The sequence below is a fragment of the Rhodnius prolixus genome, unplaced genomic scaffold (assembly GCF_049639745.1).
Source record: "Rhodnius prolixus isolate KJV_2025 unplaced genomic scaffold, Rpr scaffold_4, whole genome shotgun sequence".
Lineage (NCBI taxonomy): Eukaryota > Metazoa > Arthropoda > Insecta > Hemiptera > Reduviidae > Rhodnius > Rhodnius prolixus.
Genome location: NW_027411614.1, coordinates 15,278,217 through 15,296,904, shown reverse-complemented (window position 1 = coordinate 15,296,904; position 18,688 = coordinate 15,278,217). Strand labels below are relative to the sequence as shown.

General features: G+C 31.8%; 1 protein-coding gene across 7 annotated transcripts in view; it reads left to right on the top strand.

Moving 5' to 3' along the window:
* LOC141455988 (probable nuclear hormone receptor HR38) overlaps positions 1-18,688 on the top strand; it is a 248,493-nt gene that overhangs the window by 108,464 nt on the left and 121,341 nt on the right. For all 7 annotated transcript variants that reach the window (XM_074131536.1, XM_074131534.1, XM_074131533.1 and 4 more), the window contains one exon: positions 13,618-13,712. In XM_074131536.1, the coding sequence (XP_073987637.1) occupies positions 13,692-13,712 (21 nt within the window). In that variant the 5' untranslated portion in view covers positions 13,618-13,691. The remainder of the gene's footprint in view (positions 1-13,617; positions 13,713-18,688) is intronic.

Genomic DNA, 18,688 nt, shown 5'->3' with positions numbered 1-18,688 from the left:
AATTCCTGATAATTACCATAAGAGAAAATAATAACGCTGTGTTCTAACTGAAATATTTGAATAAATAATTATTTGCTTATCTATTTATCGGAGAATTTTGTTTCCCTGTTACGAAACCCCAAAAAAATAAATATTTATCTTTAACAAAATCAAAGCTGTAATGTGATACATTTAAAAGCCGCACCTAATTTACATGAAAAGTTGTGCTTTATTTTGTGATTTTTTACTTTTAATTTGGTTCATTTTAAAGATATATGTGTATCAAAAAATTTCTATCATTAAATTAGACCAATGGTGGGTTAAATCAATAAAATAGAGTCTGTTAAAAACTTATTTGTTCCTTAGAATTCATTAAAACTAGATAACAGAGACAAAACGGGTAGAACTCTAGCCGAACTGGAATCCAATTCGGTATTTTTTCGGTTTATTTTAACTTACATTTTCCAAAATATGGCTACCCTTTATGCACATTTTAGCTTTGGCCTTAAACTAATGGTAGGAAAAGTAAAGTAATCGCCTATTTTTTCAGGCGGGCTTTAAGTTTAACTACCAATTAGGTGTCGAAGACGGAGGCGACTAGCAAACATACTTTACTGTAAATTTCTTTTATTAACCATTAAATAAAATCCAAGCCCTAAGACCGGGAATCGAACCCAGTACCACAATACACATTAGGTTTACAGGTCTCGCCTCTAATCGCTCGGCTACTGTGGCGCCTAATGGTAAGAATATAAAGTTTGATAAAAGCAATAGAACATTTGGTGTGCAACTTTAACGATTATGAAGGAATAAGATTTGTTTTTTCTCTATAACTTTCTTTTCAATGATTCTAGTAAACGATAAAAATAAAACTTTACGTTGATGCAGCCTTTAGGAACGTTTGTATTAGGGATAGCTAGTTTTTCTTGATGGTTTTGAATTAATTCGACCATCATAGTCGAAGTAACTCTCTGTTAGAGCAGTTATAATAAGGGAGGATCATCAAAATTGTCTCCTCTTTTCCTGTTAAAGTTTCAAATCCCAAATTTTCTCTCTAAAAAATTAGCATATCCTCATTTATAAGAGTAATTTTATGTGAAAACGCAGAACACATTGATTTCGAGAAAAGCTTTGCCGAAAACGGCATTTTCCAAAGTTCTTCTTCTTGTTTTTACATTTTTTTTTTTTTTTTTTTGTAACAAATGTAGCGCTTAAACGCGTGAACCGGTTTCCATGAATGAGGACTAAGTAGAGCGTCAACACAAATCATGTCTGCTGACATGCTAAAGTTGGAAATTCCCAAATTTTTGCCAGTGAAAATTTGACCGCAAATCTGCAATGATTCGTTTCATAATATTTTCTTGTATTAGTTAAAAAAAACTTTACTAAATAAAACATTTAACTATTTATTAACTATAAATCTCTTTTTTTTATTTAATGCACTAAATTTTAATCCAGAAGTCAATTTCAAGGAATAGTTATTCAAATCTATTGTTTGAAGTAGAGTTTTATTTATGCAAAATTGTGGCAATACTTTTTATGTTCAATCGACCATTAATTTAATGATTAAGACAAAATTTGCTACTTACTAGTCACGCCAATGCCACTTTGATTATCAAATAAAATTAATTATATTCGTTTATAATTATAATAATATAATTGATTATAATTTAGAGTACAATTACTTATTTTATTTATGCTTATAACTTATTGCAGTTAATAAATCATTGATAAAAAGATAAGTAATTCATTTGAAAACATCTCGAAGGTCGAGAGAAAGTAAATAACGTCCTGAGAACACAGCGTGCGCAGAGCGAGGGACGTGATAGTGTCTATTTTTTATGTAAATTAAATGCAACTTTATCCGTTATAAATATTTGTTGAACAGAATGATGTTATATCTCGAAATATTTGTAAAAAGGCAATCCGGTAAACAGTAAAATCAGTTGATGGAAAACCTCTTTTAAAAATCGTCATACTTTATTTGGAGAAGAATATTCCTTACATTGGCTATCCGAACGCAGTCTTACTGCGTATGTTCTGATAATAGATCCGTTTTAGGAGCTACTAAAGCTCGCTGTTATGGCATTTGCAAGATACTTCCGCTCTACAATTTCTGTTAGTACCAACTACTTTCTATCACCAAAAACGTTTTTTGCTTCGTTTCCGTTCCGCAGTCGGTGGAAACAATTTTAGCTGATTAAAAATATCTTTTGTTGGAAATCTTTAACAATTCCTATTTTCTAAAATTATAATAGGAATTCCTCCAATAAGATTAAGCGTTAAGCATTCTTTTACCGAGTTTAGCTTTAGTTCTAGTGTGTCCGCATTCTCAGATAGTCCAGAATCACTGTCTATTATCCTTTACCTTAAAATACATCACCGATCTCTCTACGCCAATCTACCATAGCTTAATCCGATATTCGTAATAATCTCCTTTGATTAATTATTATTTCTTAATTTAGTTTTTTTTTGCCTTTTTTTTTGGCATTGGCTTCCGCCATACAGCCAGCATCGTCTAGGTGCTTATCACTAGAATATCAATCACTCTCCATTCTTACTTGTAAATACATTCGCTTCACACATTCATCCCTCTACTACATACAACTATTTACATAAACTACTGGATGGATCAGTACTCTGTGCTCCTGCCATCCTTATAGCTTAACCGAAATTAAAATCACGTAATCCTTCTCTAATCATTTTCTTCCATTCATTCTAATCGGCTGTAACTTTTAAATACATTCATATTTCATTGCTAGCTCTGCTATAGATTTAAGCACATAGATGTTGGTGGAGAATATTATGTCTTCGTAGCGAAATGGTGCATCTAAATACCTGTATATGTCGTCAAACATTCATTATATTTTTATAATATCATTATTATATTTTTGAAATCCTCCTCCTCATTTATTTATTTAGTTAGCCCAGTTATTGTAAACTAATATTAGAATAGAGTCTAGTATTCTCTGCTGTTCTCCGTATCTTGTAAGACATCTTCAAGGTAGCTATCCTTACTCTACTCTCACTCAAGACTGAAGACAGATGGTTGGACCACTACAATATCCTTGTAGATTAGGCTGTAATCTACTCACACATTACAACTGAACTTGAATCTTCTAGTAAAAATGAAAACAGGATAATCTTTTTCTCTCACTATTTTTTGTTTACTTTATGATATACAGCAGAACAAGTAATGGTGGTAAATATAAGATAAACAACATGGTCTTCTTGTGAATAAATCAGCATAAAAAAGAAACGTTCCTATTTAAAGTGCGATGCTGATAATATCAGAGTAGTTTAATGTAGTTTGCTTCGATCAGATATCACAGTTTGTCAAGAGATCAGCTTAGTTTTTCGCCTAACAAACCAGAAACGCAGAACTATTCTAAATTAAATACTACTCTGTTAAACTTATTAAAATGTTTCCCGTGTGAACGAACTTTTAGCTTACATTTTTTACACAAACATTGTACTGTCGTAAAATGATTTCCCCAAAAAATATTTATTTTTATTTTTCATTACATTTAAAATATGTAGTAATAAAGTAGTAAATAGCTTTATTTTTTTTAAGTGTAATATAGTTAGAAGACCTGCATAAGAGGCTCCTAATAAATAAAAATAATAGGATAGTAATTAAAATTAGAGCTTCGTATATTGTAGCTCAATTTACGCATACAATGCACGTGGGCCGAGTGAAGATATCTTTAAGATAATTAGTGTTAATTAGATTTCTGTCAAATTAATAATTTTATCTTATTACACATGTTGCTATCTGTAAATTAAATAAATTTTATCTTTTAGATGAAGTTGTAAATTAGCGAGTAACTAATGTTTAATTTAGTAGCCAGTCTTCTTATAATTAATTCATTTTATTAATTTTAGTATTAATTAGTTATACTATTCACCACTTATATTATTTCATGTAATTCTTAAATCAGTTTCTCTTAAGTTTTAAAACCAATGATTGGTAGTAATTTATTTGTTTTATTAGAAATCACTGCGAATCTTCCAAACGAACTCAATGAATACAAAGTTCGCGAACTCTAGCATCTTGATTTAAGGCAGTTGGAAGACTTACTTTGTTATTGAACATAAAACTTCATTTCTATATTAACCAAACATAATATAAAAAAGGCAACAAACCATTTAAATTGTGAGGATTCTTGTGATCCAAATTAAAATTCTTTATAGACAAGAAAGAATTCCAACTAATTTACGGGCAACAGTATCTGGACAATGGGGCCGACCTGCACAAATAAAAACTGACCGATATCGACTAAAACCACAACAACCACAGGACGTTTTACAAAGTTAACTACAAATTATTTAATTAGCTGTAAAAGTTTTGTCTTTTTTTACTCTTTTAAAAAATATTTTAAGACAGAAAAAGAAGCTGTTGAGCACCATTTCAAGGTGTTTCACCAATAGAATGACTTTAAACGGTCTTTTCTTGATGTGCAGATTAGATAATACGAGGTGTTCAGATACTTTTCGAAACACTTCTGAAACTCGATCTTTGTGATAGCTTTCAGCTCTTTCAGCGATTCGCTTTTAATGTCATCTATGCTTGTAAAACGACGGCCTTTTAATGTTCTCTTTATGTTTGGAAATAGAAAAAAGTCACATGGAGCCATGTCTGGCGAATATGGAGGCTGGGGCATCGTTAAAGTTTTGTTTTTGGCCAAAAATTCACGAACAAGCAATGAAGTGTAAGCAGGTGCATTATCGTGGTGCAAAATCCATGAATTGTTTTGCCACAAATCCGGGCGTTTTTTTCGGATTGCTTCACGCAAACGGCGTTGAACTTGTTCAGATATTTACTCTTTACCACTAAGGTTTTAAATTTTAGCTGAGGTAGAATTTTTAGCCCTTTTTTGCCCGGTGAAATCGATTGTTTTTGGAAAAGCCAAACATGGAACGCCCATCTTTTACTATAACTGTAGTTATACTATAATTTTACTATAACTATAGTTGTACTTATTTTAATCAGAGAGAATGTTTACCTCACTAAAAATGATAGTATAGTACGTGAAGAGTGTCCCAACGAGAAAACGCCACTGTTTAGACTTCTTCAGTTTTACTGGTTGCTAATACCACTCTGGAAAATAACGGGCAACGATACCAAGCATGAACAATCATGTCTCGTCCTGTCTTTCCGCAGACTAAATTCTTAAATATAACCAAAAAAATACGCAAAAAAAAATGTAAGTTATACTACAGTTACATGCAAATTTAAAATGCTCTCAGAGGCACTCCACCCTTTCCCACAGAATTAAATGAATTTTCTATTATTTATATACTATAATAAAATCCTCGAAGAAGCAGTTTATTTAAAAAGGTAAATAATTAGCATATGTTGTAACCAGATTCTTAATTCGGTCAAAACATTGCAAAACAAGACCGGAAACTGGTCCAAAACAGTTGTTTCTTCTGTAGTCGTGGTCATAAAAAAAAATTTAAATATTACATCGCTATTATCAGAAATTATAAAAAGCTATCCTGTGATAATTGTCGTTTTTGTTTTCTTTATTTTAATTAAGTCTTAATTAATTGAAACTATTAATTGTCTTTTTTTTTCAATTTTTCACACAACTTTTCTTTTTAATAATTATAATTAGCACAACTTATACAACCAGTTAGAGTAACTAAATTGAAAAATATAAAGCGGTTTGTTAGCGAAAACAAAGCGGAAAGGCAGACGTTTCAGCGACCTTGTGATGTCACTCCAGATGTACACACATTTGGACTTAAACGATATATTTTTATGTAGTTTCTAAGGTATTTCGTAAACATTTTAGCGCTCCAACATCTTGTCGTCATTCTTCCCTTAACTTTAATGTTCTAGATTCTTGCAAAGACTTATATTTCGTAATTTTTTCGTTTTTTTAAATAAAAATGCGATAAAAAGAATAATTGCCTCCACTTTTAAAACTTATCTCGATAAAACATCTTATTTCTAGCTTATTTCAAAATAATTTACTGCGAACCAAATAAATCTGTTCCAACTTTTTATACATGAGTTTAAAATACAAACAAATGCATTCAAACACAAAGTGCTACTATTCCCCTTGTTAATTAGAAGACAAATTTACATTTTTTGGGGTTTTTATAGATTACTATTTTATTAATTTTTGCTTTTATTTTTTAAATTTGTTATTCATTATCCAAGGCTAACTTTAATTTGTAAATTACATTATTTCAGTTCTTACTTTTACTTGTTCCTTGACAGAAGGAATTTTGTAATCGTGTAGATTTCCATTTAAAGCCAATAAACTTTACTCAGTTCTTTACTCACAGTTATGCTGCTTAAATAGTTAGAAACCTTTAAAATATTGTTGCTCTTTTATATTCCGTAACCTTCTTATAAAACAATTTTTTTAATAATTACCTTCTCTGCATTCTTTAATTGATAATTATTTGGCTTATTTTTTTGATTTTATCTAGAATATTTCTTCTTAACTAATCATTTATAAAAGAATAAGTTGATAAAAATAAACTGTAGACAAACAGGAAAACAGACATTAAGAATTTTTTGTGGCCCCCACCTAATTAAGCAAATAAATTAAAAAATATCAACTTTCAATTCCTCCCTCGGGCTTTCATAAACAATAAATAGCATCACATTTGCATAATTAGAATTTATGTAAATTTCAATCACTTCCGTTAAATTTTCATTATTTTATTTTATTTACTTTTATTATTTATGTGCACAAAAAATAATTATTGAAGTAAATATATTGGGCAGAATGAAATGCACTTATACAAGTGTAATGTAGTTTATTTTCCTACTCCTTTTAAAATTTAAAACCATAAAATAGCGGTACACCTAACTCACATGATATTTTGAAATGACTTGAACTACCTCAAGATCTAAATTCCAAAAAAATTAAGCGCCCAGAAAACGATTGGGTTTCAACCATGCAATCAATTGTGGGCAAATAAATTTAAAACTTCGGTCTGAATTTGACTAAAATCTGAAATAAGTAGCGGCTGGTTGCCTTTATTGAATTGTCAATGTACTAGTTTTTTTTAAAAACTAATTTCGATTTATAAGGCAATTGTTCTTCCCAAAAGTATTAATTCTATTTTTATAATAAATATATTAATTTTTATATTATATTAATTTTTATATTATATTAATTTTTATATTATATTAATTTTTATATTATATTAATTTTTATATTATATTAATTTTTATGTTATATTAATTTTTATATTATATTAATTTTTATATTATATTAATTTTTATATTATATTAATTTTTATATTATATTAATTTTTATATTATATTAATTTTTATATTATATTAATTTTTATATTATATTAATTTTCTTTTAAATTAATTATTATTAATTAATTAATTATTCTTATATTAATTTTTCTATCTAACCCATTAACAAAAATTAATATCAACGAAACCTGCAAAAGATTTCAATGTGGGTGCAGCAACGATGGTGTGAACTCGCCGAAATAGTTTTCTTTTCAACAAAATTTAATATATAAATACTAAAATAAATTTGGGTAGTATTAGTTATTTAAAAGTTATTTACCTGGCGCCGGCAGTGAACTGAAAAAACTGCGGGCGCTAATAACCTCAGATGTTGAATTATTAAAATAATAATAATAATATAGTAATGATTACTAATACTTAGTTATTAGTAACGACTTTAATTTCATTGAAGCTGTTTCAAATAATTCGCCCAACCAATTTTTCCACTGTTAAACCGGCTTTAGTGCGACCATTTCATAAAGCACGGCCCGTCCTGAAGCTTCCACTCTAGGGCTACATTAGGTCTTCGGATCTATTAATGCGCCGACATTATTATTACACTTAAGTGATCAACTTCATGAACTCCGTCCTCATCGAGTAATTTTCACCCTTTTAGCTTATTAACACCTTGGAGCTTACGTTCGCTTGAGTAAAAATTGAGTGTAGGTTAAAAATAAAAAAAATAAACACATCATAGATCCATTTCTATAATAAAACAAATTATCTGCATACAAAAATTCCTCGATCTATGCATACATATAAATATATATATCTTTGCATGAAAGAATTTTATGCAAGCAATAAAACAAGTATAGTGTTTTATGATCACTGCATTGACACTACGCGTCCGACCCATTTCCCACGATAAGTAATAAATCCCTGTTTTCAATATTCCGGATCACAAACTCAACTTGTAATGTTTTTTTTATAAATGATATCACCGTTTATATAAGGTAAATACCATATCTCCATTAACCTGCCGTGCTCTACCAACTAGCCAATAAAAATGATCCATCATACACACTTGACTATTTTATATAGATACATTTTTTCCCCCCATCTTACAAGTACACTTGGAATACTAATAAGTGTATGTGAGAGGGTAAAGTGGCAAAACTTGTTACTAATATCGCGTCCATTAATGGCCACGTGTGCACATTAACACAGGTCGTTCCTCCAACACTTTTCTTAAATACATCTACCGTTTTTATGTTTTTTTTTTTTAAATATGATTCTGTGATCATGTTTGCTTGTACAGTCTAACTAATTAAACTGTAATTGCAGTTTGCGCTGGGCTTAATTTTACACGGTTATTAAAATTTACATTTTTTTTTTTAATTTCTTAGTAGTTATTTAGCCTTGGTTTTTTCCTCCTTAATGTTTCTCATTTTACCTCAATTTTTAATTTGTTGCACAATTTTATTTTACTAACTGTTCTTCTCTTCAGATTTGGCAATCGGTTATGCAGTTTTGATCTCCTTAAATGCTCCTGAAGAAGAGCATAACCCTTTTCTTCATGAGCAGCGTCTCTGTGAAGATACTTGCGTAACATACTCTGTCTGTGACCTTCCCATACTGATTGTGCCCTAGTAATTAAACAATATAGATTTAAAACATTTTCAACCTTTAATTTAAATTTTATTAAAATATGTAAACTTTAGCATATATGAGCTACAGAAGAACTGTGCATGCGACAAATCCTAACGACCGACAGCTGTGTAGCGTAAAGCCTTCTCTTTCGATTGCAGCGACTCACGTGCTTGTAGAGAAATCTGTCTGACCGGAACCGTCGTTTGTGTAAGAGGTGTTCTAACTTATAGAGGTTCCTATAAGTTATAGCTCGAACTAATGGCTTTATTTTCATTTTGGTAAATCAGGTAGTTAGTTACTATTGCTTTAACAAGTTGAGAAATCTTATTTCGTTCAACCGCTGAGTTCCAAAAAATCTGACGCTCTAATTAAAATTTATATTTTCACACGTTTGGAGCTACTGTAGCTCAATTGTTATCTAGTAATCCCCGCTAAGGTATGAATGTTGGGGGTACATGGCGGTTTGAATGGATTTATTGTTATGTCTGTATGTGTTAGATTAGAAAGTGCGTGTTTGAAGAGTGAAAGAGCTTCGTCAGTTCAGAGTTCAAATGTTTATGGCTGAACCCACCCACCGGAGCCTATTAATGCGGATTACTTGCACTGCCGTAGTATCTTTAAATTTATTCATCGTAGTATATTCAAAATAAGCTCTAGATTATGTCTCCTTCTCCATTCACCATTAACTTGAACTGGTCCGTAAAGAAAGACAAATGGAACATTACTTTACTAAGACCACTAAGGAGATACGGTCTAGAACGATACGAGGCGAATAAAAAGAACGCTCTAATCTGAAACGAATCCTAATCCTTCAATCAAAAATCCTCCGCCAAATCACTGGTTGTCCATCCTAAGTATCCAGCCTTACATTTCTTATTGTTATTAGCATCCTCTTTGTTTCTCACTTGCTACATACTTCCGCAATAGATTGCAATCCTGACTTAATCACTTGCTCTGATAGTAGCTATTCAAGCTTTTTCAATAAAATCCATAGGGAAGTATATTAAAAATAAAAATATCTGCCTACAAATATAATATTGTGTTGTAGGCCTAGAATATCTTCAGCCTGCGATTATTTGTAAAATATATTGCTTTAATATAGGGCACAAAGGCTATTCTTTAAAAATAAATTATAAATTTAAAAAATGAACAATAAAATAATAATTCTATCAGGTCTCCATTTTGTTTTGCTAAAACTCCTGTTGGAGAATCTGATGCAAAAATGCGCAATAGATCTTCTAGTAAGACTTTAAAAAAATCTCCGAAGTTAACAATCATCGTTAATAACACTTCATACTCACAAATCAAACTTTACTTTGATCTTCATTTTATTAGTATTTCCTGTAATAAGTTTTAAAAATCCTTTTTTCTATTTCTTTGCCGATTAATTATTCTAAGCGCGTCGCCTTTTAATTGTCCCCCAGTACTACTCAGCATTGGCTTCAGCAGCATTTCTGCGCACTCACTTTCAGTTCACAAAGTATTTCTTGAAGTTCTAAATCATTCTGCCGCTTCCCCCTTCCTCATCATGCTCTCTCATCTCTTACTCTATTAAATTTAATTCTTGTCAACTCATTCGCTCGTTATTTATGTGCCGTGTTGGCAGACTTCATTTGTTTCGTTCGTTTCATCATAAATAAAATCTTAATAGATTGTACGTTAATATTTTTTATTTTTTAATCTATTTTTTATTACCACTATTTATGGGTTCGTCAACTAATAGAAAACTCTCTCTCTCTCTCTCTCAAAATGAACTTAAAATTGATCTAATAAGTACCGATTAAATTTTAGTTTGTGGTAGTTGAAATCATTGTCGATAAAAAAAAATAAGAAAGTTAGACATTTAAGCAAAGGTCAGAGAATTTAGCAACTTTTCGGTCAATCTTCAACATCGATCCTGTCGCATCCTTTTCCTCAAAATTCACCTTACTCTCCTAGAGTTCTGCTCCTTACTCTCCTTGAGTTCCGTACCTTACTCTCCTAGAGTTCTGCACCTTACTCTCCTAGAGTTCTGCACCTTACTCTCCTAGAGTTCTGCTCCTTACTCTCCTAGAGTTCTGCACCTTACTCTTCTAGAGTTCTGCACCTTACTTTTCTTGAGTACTGGCTTGTCAATGGAAGATAAAAGTGAATCTAGAAATGTGCAAATGTTACCGTTTAAGTTGAACCTCCCTTCTATCTATGTAGACGGAATATCCATCTTTCCTGTCAATCATTTACTCTTACATAGACAAATTTACTACAAGAGATCATCATGCACTACTTGAGCACTCCCAACTAAAAGATCGTTTTCTTCTTCTCCGCAGAGTACTCGATAACCGCTCTAAATTTTCACTCTCTGTTAAAAGACAAATGACTTACTTACTTACTTACTTCCCTGGTGCTACAGCCCGGGTCAGGTTTTGTCCTCCAAAAGAAATTGACCCCAATCGTCCCTATCCAAAGCCTTAGACCGCCAATTCCGCTCGCCCAACTTGGTCCATCCATCGAGCCTTCGGGCGTCCAACCTTTCTTGTACCAATGACACGGTAATTCAAAACTTTCTTCGGCATTCTGCCGTCTTCCATCCTCAGAACATGTCCCACCCACCGGAGCCTATTGATGCGGATTACTTGCACTGCCGTAGTATCTTCAAATTTATTCATCGTAGTATATTCAAAATAAGCTCTAGATTATGACTCCTTCTCCATTCACCATTAACTTGAACTGGTCCGTAAAGAAAGACAAATGAACATTACTTTACTAAGACCACTAAGGAGATACGGTCTAGAACGATACGAGGCGATAAAAAGAACGCTCTAATCTGAAACGAATCCTAATCCAAAGCCAAATCACTGGTTGTCCATCCTAAGTATCCAGCCTTACATTTCTTATTGTTATTAGCATCCTCTTTGTTTCTCACTTGCTACATACTTCCGCAATAGATTGCAATCCTGACTTAATCACTTGCTCTGATAGTAGCTATTCAAGCTTTTTCAATAAAATCCAAGCCTAAAATGACTATTAAGTAGTCAATAACCCCTACCTAACTGCCTAATAATATTCATCAATGAATAAATTCCTTCAAGAGTACTATTCTAAATACTTACTCTTGATGATCATATTTTATTGTTGTACTCAAACAAATAAGTTGTAAATTCCAAGTAAAATGAAAACAAAAAGTTTTTGGGTAATCTACTTCTTTTATTTGCTTGCTCTTGGCCTATTTCGACATAATTAAAGGAAATCCAAGTCTAGGCAGAAATCTATTATCAAAGCTGAACAGTTTTTAAGGTGGATTCAAGGTTGACAGCATGTGGCTACAACTCATCAACTAAACTAATCTCGTATTGCCTTAGAATCCATCTAAAATAATTGCTTCCTAGATAATTTTTTTTTTTTTATAGAAAAGAACATTGTGCGAAATTGAAAAAAATAATCGAGTAAAATAAAACATGTGCTAAGAGGTTATTGAGACAGTGGGAGACAATTATTGTCTTTGTTTGAGAGAGATTATTTGTGTTTTTTAAATGATTTATGTGTGCGAGTCTTTTGACCAATTATATTGGAGCGAAGGCGAATAAAGAGTTTTGTCAGACTAGGAGTCGTATCACTGCTGACTATAGTGTAAAAAATAAAACAAAACGAAAAAACGATCACGAACCGAAACGCCACCCGCAGGGGCGACACTCTAGGCCAGACGTGGCCAACAGTTTTTGCTTCCGGCTCGAATTGGAAAGAAAACTATTTGCACGGGCCGAACGAAATATTGAAATTACAAAAATTGTAAAAGTTATGTACTAGGTATTAAAATGGTTAAAGATTATTAAAATTACAAAAGACGAGAGTAAAAGTTTGGAAATTTCTAAAATGGATTTTTTTCTCTGTCTCGCTTTTTAAATAAAGAAGTTTAGCGAATCCATTCGACCAATTATTGGGATTTAAATAGCTAATATTGCAAGATTAATCGCGGGCCACTTAAATTCATTAAGCGAACCGTATGTTGGCCAAGCTTGCTCTAGCGATGAAAACGGGTTAACAGGTCAGGGTTACCTATTTTTTTCTGATTCTAGTAATGTTCTATAGTAGCCTAGATGAGCCTAAATTTGCTGTGAGAGAATTATTGTCTGGTGTTGATTGTATCAACTCCAAATGGGAATTTCTCTTTTTACAGGTTGTAATGTGATTGTAAAGTTTTAATTGAAATGTTTGAATTCTGTTGAAGATTTAAAAAGTTTTTGACCATTTCAAAGTAATTAGTTGGAATCTTTCGACATTTCATTGTAAGAAATTTCAGGGTTTAGCGGATCCCCACAGTTCTGCTCCTTATGCACATATGAGGCGTAAAGGGAATTTAGTTTAAATTGTCTTCTTACAAGACTGTATCTCCTGTTTAGTTCTTGCTTTTCAGTTCCAAGTTAGTCTATTATCTAACTAGAATCCTAGATCACGGATCCTAGATTTATCTGCACAGTCGGGTAGATTTGTTGTCTTCGAGTAAAAGTAATTTGTGTGCGATTGAGTTTAATACGTCAGCATGAGCTCCATTCAATAATAAGATCAGAATTCTCCAGTTTTTTTTTCTTCGGATAGCTTTAAGAGGCTCCATATGTGAGGGTAGTATAGCCGAATTATCCGTATAAGTGTGGTAACCAATCCATTGAGCATGATAATTTGCAACTACTTACTTAGTGTTCAGAAAGAAGTTTTGTTTTTATTTTTGTGTAAATATTTGTGTTAAAAGCTGCCGACATTTTAACGAGTCAACAATCAACCAATACTTGTGTTGATTTCAGGGCCGGCGGAAGGAGAAAACGACGCTCTTCTAGGTCGTGGCTCCAATAGTTCGCCAATTCAGCCGTCCCCAAGTATGCTGCTTTTGCAAACACAGGTAAGTCAAATATTTTCTGGTTAATTCTAGCTTTGTTTTTAGGGGGACGTGGTTTCAGCTTACTGTTTTTATTGTAATTCATAATGTTCAATAGTATCGTTTTCTTTAGAAAACGGGCTTTTTTATAATTCAGTATTGAAGATGTTAACTTTTCGCATTGAAGTGATGGTGACTTCTAAAGAGTTGATTTTTATCAAAGCAGTCTGAAGCCATTGAAAAAAAGAACATATATCTAGCTGTACTAGTAGACACGCCGATACGAACCAGAGTACAATCAGAACACTATATACCAGTCAAAGAAGTAAATGGTTTCCTTGTTTCCTTTAAATGATATTACGTCCCTTGAGGATTGGCTCGATATCCTTTGCCATCGGTAACCTCTGGGTCCATTGAGCGCTTTCTCCTTTCAGCTCCTCCTTCAGTCCTTGTGTGTTTCCTTTTCATTAGACTTAAGCGTCTATAGAGGCACTCCTGGGTGAAACTAAAATAGCAAAACTCTAAGACAATATGAATCGCTCACTTTTTGAAATATCTTAAATTTAAGTGTCAAAGCACTTAGTTCAGTTATAGCTTTTTATATTTATAATGAATTTCCTAAATAATAAAGACAACACCATTAACACTATTAAACGACAAACATTTTTTGGCCATTGAATAATAAATAATTTATTTCTGAAGCCATTTGGATTAACTCCATGCTCTAATGTAAATCGTTGCAATAATTCAACTCAAATTCAATAGCAGCCGCTGAATGATAATGGTAAATTTATTTGAATTTACATTATAAAGAGAATTTTAAAAAAACAATGTACAATATTTGATCGCATTTCTCCACTTAATGGAGTTAATCGAGTTGTGCAGTGAACGGTTTATACGTGTAAGCCTTGACACTGACACGATAGGTGCATTGTTTTTTTTCTCTTCTTCTTTACCTCAACTGCATTGGATTGCATAATGAAAGAGTGGCAATGGAAATAAATAGACTTGAGATAGCGTCCAGTTCAAATCATCCAGTCAAAAACTGTACATAGAAAATTAAACCTAAAGATTCTGTAGGGATTATCACTTGGTCTGGGCACCATTTAAAGAACCTATTAACGCATATTACTGGTCAGGCACCAATAGATGGCTTAATGTCAATAATGTAAGATTAAAGAGATTAATACCCTACCTTGTCGTTATGTACCCAAATGGCCGCTCGGCCTAGTATATAGTAAACTATATGGAAAGCAGCTTATGACGCTCACACAAACTAATTATGAAATATTTTGCCAAGCTCTGGCCCTAAGCTTACGCCAAGGCATAGAACTTTTGGATATTATAATGGTCTAAATAAGAGTACTCTGAAGGCAATAAATTTTCTAGTTCCTAGTTAATATTACTTTTAATGAAGTGTTGTATCATAACCAAGGAAGCAATAAAACAAAAATTGAAAAACATAAACTGTTTCATAAATCTGGTGAGTCCAGACGGTTGAACTAATCACTAGCGATACAGGGCGAGCTCACATTTCGAGCTCCTGTTAAGCGAATGACACTAGAAAAAGCACTAAAAAATTAAAGCACAGATCACTAATCTATCGTAACATTTATCTTACTTAGGCTTTATCTTTTCTGTTAATTGAACAGTTCGTTTTGTTTTTTTTATCATCTTTTATTTAATATTGAGACTGCAAAAAATAAAAATAAAAAAGATTTCTTTCCTTCAGATTATTATTTTATCAAATTTAAGTGCTTCAACTCGGAGGTCCTTGGCGACCGTGACGTTTACAAAGCAGCACTACCAACTTCTGTTGAATATTATCGTATATTAGGGACATAAACATTATATAAAATATACTTTTAAAACATTTCAGAAAATAATAAATTGTAGACATGGTCTAAGAAAGAGAAGGAAAAAAGTAAGGAGGCTGCTAATAACCGCCTGAGTTCGCACCTCTCCAAAAATTAAAGTTTTTTTTTTTGTTTTAAAGCGAAATGAAAAATTAGGAGCCATTTTCGGGGGGGGGGGGAAATCCCCAATGAATTGCCCTCAGCAATGTAATTCCATTCAGTAACGTGGTAATCCTGGCTTTTTCTGGCGCTTCCTTAAGGAAATCTCCAATGACTGAAATATTTCCAAAAAGGTCCCATCATATCTCTCAAATCTTAAAACCTCCTTTTTAATATAAACACACAAAATCGTACATTATCCTTAAAAGATGCTTCGAAGGAAAGAACATCCAAGCCTTTCCCCCTAGAATCTCTTAAATCAAATTTTGTTCAGTAAAAATTTCTCAATTAATAGTTTTAGATCAACACTAAATTCAATAAATTAAGGTTGCTACCCATAATATTGTAGTATGATTGCTCTTCATGTGCGAAGATATTTAACAAAATTGGATGCTGTGTTATCTGAATACCCACATTAACTTTCGTGCATTAATTAAACACGATTTTAATTTGTATAATAATTGGTAAAATAAATAAATAATAGAAAAATAAATAGAAATAAGTCCTGAATAATTAAGATATGCCATTTATTTCTGTGACTGTTTCATCACCTGATAAAAAATAAATTAACGAATATAATTATTATATATTATGTAGTTGGTCAGTGAATAATGAATGGTAATAAAAATTAGCGGTCATATTCCTGTTCCATACATCATATTCTTGCCAAGGTTCCGTGACACACTTACTGCTTAACAGTGATAAATAGCGCAGGAAACGCTGATAAATAGTAACGGAGGGGAAAAAATCGAATAAATTAATTCCGATTGCATTTACGTAATTGCATCTAATATATATTTGATTGCAAGTGAATAATGGTTATTCTTTTTCTTTTATTTATTTATTTAAAAAAAAAGTAATCCTCAAAAATATAAAATACAAATTAAAACTGTCCGGTAGGACAGTTGTATAAGGGTTGACCATCAAAAACTGCACGAAAAAGCGTAACGTTGAAAAACACCCAACTTTGACAATTTTTTTCTCTTTTTCTATAAAAGATAAAATTCCCAAATTTTCTTTAAATCTTACTCCAAACCCTCCTTTATAAATGTAATTTTTTTGCAACCACCCAGATCTAATAGGTTTCGAGAAAAAAGTTGCCGAAAATGAGCAAAAACGGCTTTTTCAAAAAATGTTCTTGTTCTTGTTCTTCTTGTTGTTGTTCTTGTTGTTCTTGTTGTTACCTTTTTTGTAAACAACGTAGCACCAAAACGCGTGAACCGATTTTCATGAATGAGGTGTCATTCGATTCAATATTTTATGTAGATGTGCCTTTTGGGGGTCCCGACGCTGTACATCGAATGGGAGAGGAGTTAGCCCCCTTTATGTAAGGCCCCCTCCAAAATTATTATTACTAATTACTCTGTAAATCTTGGCCCGATTTTGATAAAATTTGTTAGGATGATAGGGTTAGGGCTCCCCTACGTAACATTAAAGCGGCGATCAGCTCTTACACTTGTTAAGGGGAAGTATAGCAATCGTTTCAAATTATCGACACGTGAACCGATTTTTATGAATGAAGTGTCATTCGAATCGAAATTTTTTACAGATTTGCACTTTAAAAGTCTCGGCACCGTGCCTCATAAGGAGGGGAGTTTGCCCCACCCAAATAAGGCCCTTTCTAAAACTATTATTACCAATATTTCTATAACGCTTAGTCCGATTTTGATAAAATTCAGCTCGAATAAGTGGTTAAAGCTCCTCTACGTTGCTGATTCTCTTGCTCCTACTAAGAGGAAGTACTGCAATCGTTTAAATTATCAATGAGTGAACCGATTTAAATCAATGAATTGTTCGATTAAAAAATCTTTGCCTCTTTGCCTTTTAGGGAGAAGTACTGCAATCCTAGTTTATTTTTCTTACTCCTCTTAAAAGGAAGTACTGAAATCGCAGTTTAATTTTGCTATTTACGTACAAATACCTTCCTATGTTATTCAAAACGCTTTCTCAAAAAAATTGTTATTGAGGATGGTTTGGGAGCCGCAACTACAATCATTTTTTAAAAAGATCTCTCCAGTGGTAGTTAACACCTTATCAGGTTATAATGATAGAATTGCTTATTCCAAATTTTAAGAAAATCTGTAAAGCAGATATGTAACTTTGTAAAATAGACAAAAAGGAAAATCTATCCAAAAGGTACAAAAATCTCCTTAACAAAAACTTACAGTTTAAAATGTTAAGTATAAGGGTTGATTAAACGCCAAAAGGTACACAAATCAGCGAGTACCCAACATTTCATTAATACCTCATTAATATTTAAGTAATTCTACTGCATTAATTTTCATTAATAAGTTATTTTTTAGAATTTATTAGATATCACAGACCCTTATGCTGGCCACTTCATTTATATTATTTTTTTGTTATAATTATGATAAATCACATATACGTACATGCATGTTAAAGTAGAAAAAGACAAAGTTAGAGTAGGCTACTGTCTTGAATTCGTCTTACCGAAATATTCGTGAGCACAATTAACACACAGTTAATAACAAGTAGATTATTAAACAATAATTATTCATTTCTCTATTGTAATTTAATTTAGTCCCCCTAATTTTACTTATAGTAAAATACTGGAATAATTAGCTGTCCTAAATATATGCATATCTTATTTACTTTATATTACATATATACAACATTGTGGGAAGAACACCTAGATGGAGAATGTAATTGAAGAAAACTATATTATTTGCGATAAAGCCAGATTATTTATAACTTATTATTACAAACGTTTGACTACTACATAAAATAACAATTGCTTTAATCGAAGAATGAACTTAAACCAACGATTTTTATTTAAGAAATAAAAATGAATAAATAAAATAAACAAAATCATTGATGTTTGTTGGTGTAAGCATTTTTTTAAACAAGGTTTTGAATTTTTTAGCCTCATATTTTTATTTTATTTTTTATAACGTTTTTCTTTTTAACCTGTAATTAATAGTTTGATTATTATAAATAACTAGATATTACAGTCAATCTACAGTG